This window comes from Cariama cristata, unplaced genomic scaffold, assembly GCF_000690535.1.
Source record: "Cariama cristata isolate BGI_N322 unplaced genomic scaffold, ASM69053v1 scaffold20722, whole genome shotgun sequence".
Lineage (NCBI taxonomy): Eukaryota > Metazoa > Chordata > Aves > Cariamiformes > Cariamidae > Cariama > Cariama cristata.
Window position 1 is genome coordinate 57,050 of NW_009605816.1, and position 6,671 is coordinate 63,720.

A 6,671-nucleotide genomic window follows, 5' to 3' on the forward strand; every position below is an offset into this window, starting at 1 on the left:
TCTCAAGAACACACATTCCCAAACAAGGCAAGGGAAGGGACTTACGTCACTGAGAAAAGGAGATGTCTGAAAAAGCAATTTCTTCATAGCAAGTAGACTTGTTTCAGATTCTTCCTGAAATAAAAGGTTTTGGGCTTTTTAGCACAGGTAGGGCAAACTTGCCTACATGATCACCAATACAGGCTGGAGAATGGACAAACTCTTACATACAGCCATGGCACACAGGAGAACCAACAAATATTTTGGTGAATTCTCTAAACAACTGAGTGAACTGTCTTATGATTAATATTTTATCATTCTGATAAAGACATAATAAGAGATTGTGCCCCAGATACTTTTGAATAAGACAGTATACTAGTATGCATTGCTTTCATTTTGCAGAGCTATAATAAATTCATAGTTTTAAAGAAATTGTAATCGCAAAAGATAATTTTTTTACTAGTAATTCCTTCAGAAATACAATTTACGAGCAAACTTATCCGTACAGAAAAAGTACCTTTCTTTAAAGAAATCACTATTGAGTATGTCCAAAAATATAGTATTCCCACCACTGGGCGAAAAAATGCAACCATTTTAACTTTGGACCAGTCTTTAAGTGTTGCCTTCAATTAATAGGTTGTATAAAATGTCTAAATACTAAATGCTTCTACAAGGGGAAAACGATACTTTAGAATACTTTGCCATGCAGTGTGTGATACCCAAATTACAAAGCAATGGACATGTAAATGCAAAACTCACTGTAAACAATAGGAAAATTGTTTAATTTACCATCCTAATGGGGACAAAATGCCATCAAACACATGTTGTAAACAGCAACACCACAACTGAATTTTTCACTGCCATCGTTTAAAACACTATTTTAAGGTGCTGTCATTGTTCATCCAGGAGATAATCCAGGCATTATAAGTATTTAGTATCACTAAAATGTCAAACAGTTGTTTACATTCCTGTTTTTAAAACTGTGGAGGCATTTCTGCCTGAAAATTCTATTTATATTCCAATCTTGAACATTTCTTCTAGGATATAACTTGACTGGCAAGTTGAGCTGAGAAACAATTGCGTTATCAATCATATGTGGAAAAAACAATTTAAAAAATCCATTTCATGGTGTTATATCCCATTCTGTACTGATGAAGAATTAAATTATTTCAGGTGTATTTTTCACTTTTATTACCTTAACGTATATGCAAAATGTATTTCATTATTCTTTCTCCTCATAACATAATTATCTTTTACAAATTAAATTGTATGGTACAAATTATCATCTAGTTGTTTTCACACATTCATGCACCTTCATCCCATTCACTTTCAAGTAAATGACAGTGTTTCCTTCAACATGATTTTTTTTTTTTTTAAGGAATGTCCTCATGTTAAGCCTAGAGCTTGCTCAGTATTTTTGAGGCATGTTGAATGCTCTCAGCTCCCCCTGGCCATAAGAAAAATTACATTCTTCAACCCTTTGTCAGGCAGAAATGACAAATTACTCAGATTTATCAATTATACATTGTCATGTCTTTCAATATTAAAATTAAGAAACAAATTTCCTATCTTCAAAAGGTCAAAGTCCCAAATAATAGTTTTTTAGACTTTTATTAAAGTTCCAGTTCTGAACACTTATCTGCATCTCACAAACTTTAATTCTGTAACTATACCCACTGATCTTTAGGACTTAACTGTCCTAAATCACTTCTTTGGAGATAAGAAGAACTTTTCGAGGCTTGTCCATTTTGCATTCTTTCAAATTTTCCTGCAAAATAAATTTTCCTTCCCATGAAGGTCCCTCAGAGTTTGCACAAACAAATCATGGATTTTCAAATCTGTGTGTGGATTTGTATCTGAAAGAACATGTGTATGTATACTGTATATATATGTATACACATTATGCAAAAAATTTCTAAGAGGCATCCAATGTTTTAGTGACATTTTAGAATACAGATTTTGTATTTTCTTTTTCTTCTTTTTTCTTTCCACTCTGTTAAAAGTTCTTTCCGTGATGGTTGTCTTCAATAGAGGTGTAAAACTTTTTTTCCTAATCCTTTCTCACACAAGGGCAGTCTAATTTCAGAGATGATAAAGGAACTCCTTTATCAGAACAAAAATCAGTGGCTCATTATCTCTTCTTCAAGTTGATATTCACAGCTTGGGGGTGGTACATTTTTGACAAAGAGTTCAGTTCTGGTTATTCTATTACTTGTTATGGAATAGAAAGGATCTGCTCTGTTATCACTGTTTGCTCATAAGTGCTTGCCTTCCACTTGACCTTCAAGGTTGATTCACTGACTCAAAAGGCATTTCCTGAAAGTTAGTGTTAATGTGCGTCCAAAACTGGGTTTCACTGCACTGGCGAGATTATTCCACAGAACAGTTGCGACGTAATTTGTTTTCTATGTAATGTACGAAAGAAAAGCCTTGAGATGGAGGAAGTTATTTACATGCCAGCTTGTGGGGAAGTGGTTATGATCAAGTAAGAATGAATGTGAGACAGGTGGAGTTTGCACTGTGTCCTGTTTTAATTAGTACTTGATGACTGGAGTTTCATATTTTGTGTGTTGTGTTGTTAATTTTCCTCCCTCAGGATAAGCAGAAAGACTAGAAAAATGACAACTTTATCACACAACTTTCAACATGTCGTGGAAACATATTCCATGACAAAAGTTCTGGGTTCCCTTTTAACACAAGTGTGAATTCTATTAAAGAAACAGGCAAAACTTGGGACCACAAATCAGATACAAAATTTTGCATTTGCTTGCTTTCAGTGCAAATTCTGTTCTCCCTCAGAAGTGTCTCCCGATGATGTGTTCTGCTGCTGTTGTCCTAGGGGTAGGACACAGGAATCACAAATTATCTCCAAGATACATCACTTACTTTAAAGCATTAATTACCTTTAAAATCCATCCAGAGTCTCATTTTCCTTCACGGCAGAGCAGTAAGTGCCATGTTGCCTGCCCTAAACCGGAGCTACCAGTTTGGGCTAAATGGCCACTTGCAGGGAGTGGTTAAAATGAAACACCTTTTTTTTCATTTCCTTGGCTAGTCCCTTCCTGCAAAATACCAAGGTAGTGTTAGTCCTTTTTAGGCTTTTCATTGAACAGTTGGTCAATCCTGAGTTTCTTACCAATTTTAGCTTTTCAGTCCTCGCTCTGTCAAACTGGTTGACATACGGGGAGTTTGCCTCCCTGCGTCATTTGTATCAAGTGAACATCATGATCTGCAGCGCAGCTGCTGTGTGCCAGGCCCTGAAATGACAACAGTTCCCGTCCAAGAAACTGACAGGAATAAAAGACTCATGCAACATTGCAGTGTGAATTTACTCTGATTTACTTGATGACTAGAATGCTTTAATTCAAATGGTTCAAAAGCTTATCACAACAGCATTCATAGGATCAGACATCTGTGGTGTTTTACTGCCTTTCCATTCTATGCATGCTCCATCTGACACTTCTTTTTGTTCTTCTTCCCATTCATGCAGTCACCTAATTGTGGCAACAAGGATGACCAAACACTGACGGTAGGCAGCGATTAGAATGTGTCTGAGCATTTATTTCTCAGGAGGGTGATGAGACAAGCCTTACTTTGGTTTGGCATACATCAGCATTTTTCTAAATTACTGGGATTTCTTTCCCCCTCCTATGCGGCTATAGAATTTAAATTATTTATTTCCAAAGATAAAGCAGTGAATTAATTTTCTTGTTCAGTTTCTATCATTTTTCATTTAGTATTTGTATGACACCAAAGATTAATCCATGTACCATGTATTATTGTGGAATACTATTTTCTTCGGAGTATTTTTTTTCCTGTAATTGAGTTTCAGCATCTTATTAGTCAGCAGTCCGCTGGCTCTGATTATCTTTTTTATTGAAACAAGCAGACAGCCATCCACAAAGCAGTCTTACTCTATGGGTTATATTAAATGCATCAATTATTTTACTAGACAATGGCATGGGAAAAGAACTTCAAAATATGTTTAAAAGTTCTTTAAAAGCATGTAAAAGATGCTTGCATATTAGCTGCATTGCTGCAGGTGTCTGCACTGCCTTATCCCACTCACAATCTGTTTTTGCAATCAGTACTTAATAGATTGAACCAAAGCAAGGAGTATGTTTCACTCTGACTGAGCTTTAGGGTTTTGCCATTAAGAAAGGGTACTTTCAACCCTTTTTCATCATAATTTTGATAATATGCATATTTGCAATGTACCAAGGCAAAAAAAGATTAGAATTTACTTCAGGGATTTAACCACAAGGTTCTAGAAAGAAACAAATTATGAATTCTTCCTGGTGCAAGTATTAGGTTTTTATTTTCTTAACATTTTAGAGTTGTCACAGAGAAGGATTCTTTTTTCCCTACTATTTTCCTGAGCCCTGGGAGACTACTGATTAATCTGATGATCCATCCCCTCCAGAGAAATTGTCTATAAGTATGGCAATGTTTAATACAGTGTTTACTTTAATATAATCTGCTATAGGTGATAGCTGAAAATGTTTCGCTGTGTAGTGAGATGTGAGATTAATTTATAGTGTTTCAGACCTGTTTCCACACAAACAACAAAAAACCCTAATTTCTTTCCCTTATTTTTCCACCTAGACCAAGCCACGGCTCCAGCGGGGAGGAAGCTCTGCTTCTCTCCACAACAGTCTAATGAGGAACAGCATCTTCCAGCTCATGATTCACACACTTGACCCACTTGCTGAAGGTATTCCTTTTTTTGTTTGTTTGTTTTCTGTTGCAAAGGCAAACAAATACTTTCTTTTTCCCTTCTCTCTGTGAAACTATTTTTTACATTTCTATTGCTTTCACCAGTCTTTTCTAAACGTGTTTGAATTTTCTGAGAGAGTTTTGCACTCTTATGATGTGGTATGCATACTCCTACCAAGACTTGCGACTTGGAATACGTTTGTTGCAGTGCTAACCAAAACTGATCACTTGGTTGATGCACATCACAACTACTGTTTTGCTTCGCCTCTGGCTTCAGCAGCAATTTAAAAGTTATGAAAACTCATCCTCTTGTACTTTTGTAGAGTTTTTTTTGTTTTCTTTCCTGTTTTGATTTTAGTACATCAGGAAGAAAAAAGCCAAAATGGTGGGTAATTTGTCATAAGAAATATAGAAAAGAATGAGACTCTGCTGATTTGCCTTCCGGTGGTTTAACACTGACATTAGAAAACATACAACAAACATCCCTCTGTGTTACATGCATGTTAACAGTTTGCTCGCTTTATCCAAGTGTGGTGTTTTGGTTTTTTTCTTTGAGAAGTTAGTAGGAAGACCATGATTGCTTTGGTCTGAGAAGCTGGCAGGAAAACAACAATTGCTTTGCAAATGTGGGGTGATTTGAATCTCAGCTTATGGTAGACTTGCAAAAAAATTCAAGCCCAGGTGTTTCTTTGGTGAATGTGTGTCTGTAGGACTTTTCTTGCTGTAGTAATAAATGTCTTGAGCAATAGCACTTGTGAAGGAATTGTGAGGGACTAAAGAGACCTAAAATATCACTGACAGTGAGACCTTGCAAACTTCAGTGATCAAACAGTATATGTAGTACTTCCTTCCGTTTTAGTTCCTTTATGTTTCTCACTGCAACGTTGTGTAGAGCTTTTTTAATTGCTCTGTATCACTTGGACGAGGCAAATCTACTTTTCTATTTCCCTCTTCAAAAGCTGAAGCTGACACTGATTTTGTCAACACAAGGGCAATTTTAGCCCTTGCAATCTCCACACCATTATTTCTACTCTGATCATGATTCACATCGCTTCTCTCTTTGGTTAATGCTGCACTATATTCTGCCAAAGTCTGTTGGCTGTTAGATTGGAGTCATCAACAGACTGTGCCCAATCTATTCCTATTCAATTTCAAAAAATGACAGAAGAAATTTATTGCAATTACATGTTTGGTTTCCTTTATTTTCATCACTACAGCAGGTGAACAAGCTTTCTAATTGCTGCACCCAGTAAGTCTCATCTTTGCCCGCCTAGTAGCCAAGCTTTTAGTTCTCCTGGAAGAAGACAAGACTTCCAATCTTAATTTTTAACTTTTTAATGAAAAATTGTAATTTTTCATTACAATCCTCCACACTCCTCTTTTCCTTTAAAGCAAAGCTCCTGGGCTGAGGATGCATCTGTGGTGTCTCAAATAGTGCTAACACAAACAAAAAGAACAATCATCTGAAGCAGTAAATAGACTTCATCAAATATATTTTAAAAGTAGGAGAGAACAGAAGGAGGTTAGAAATCAGTCATTAGTAGGGACAGAACCTTTATGACAGATTGAAGACCACAGGAAAGCTAAAAATGTTGACTAGAGTTCAATTTGGACTTAATGGAGATTCAGAAATAAGATCAGCTCTCAAGTATTTTTCCATTGATCAAGTTTATTTCACTTGTTTCCCAGATACAGCTTTTTCAGCATTCAGACCTTTTCTCACTACTTTTCCCCTGTTGCAAGCCTGCACCATGTAGTGTGATCCAGAGGCTTCCCTCTTCATGATAGCACAGCAAAAAAGTGTTTGGAAATCTAAATCCATCTTGGGAGACACAGAAGCCAAACATTTTAGAAAATTAGGTATTATAATTAAGTTTATCAGGTAACTCAATGCTGTTCTTCATTCTATCAGTAAAATACTTGAGATCAATGTAGACTGATAGAGATGGTTGCAATGGATAAATCTTATTTGGATT

At 36.1% G+C, this 6,671-nt stretch overlaps 1 protein-coding gene across 1 annotated transcript in view; it reads left to right on the forward strand.

Moving 5' to 3' along the window:
- LOC104158476 (sodium/potassium/calcium exchanger 2) overlaps window positions 1-4,693 on the forward strand; it is a gene marked incomplete at its 3' end in the record, with an annotated part of 60,252 nt that extends 55,559 nt beyond the window's left edge. Inside the window, exons 2-3 of the mRNA XM_009696142.1 lie at window positions 3,470-3,508; window positions 4,585-4,693. Coding sequence (XP_009694444.1) covers window positions 3,470-3,508; window positions 4,585-4,693 — 148 coding nt within the window. The remainder of the gene's footprint in view (window positions 1-3,469; window positions 3,509-4,584) is intronic.
- Window positions 4,694-6,671: the final 1,978 nt, after the last annotated feature.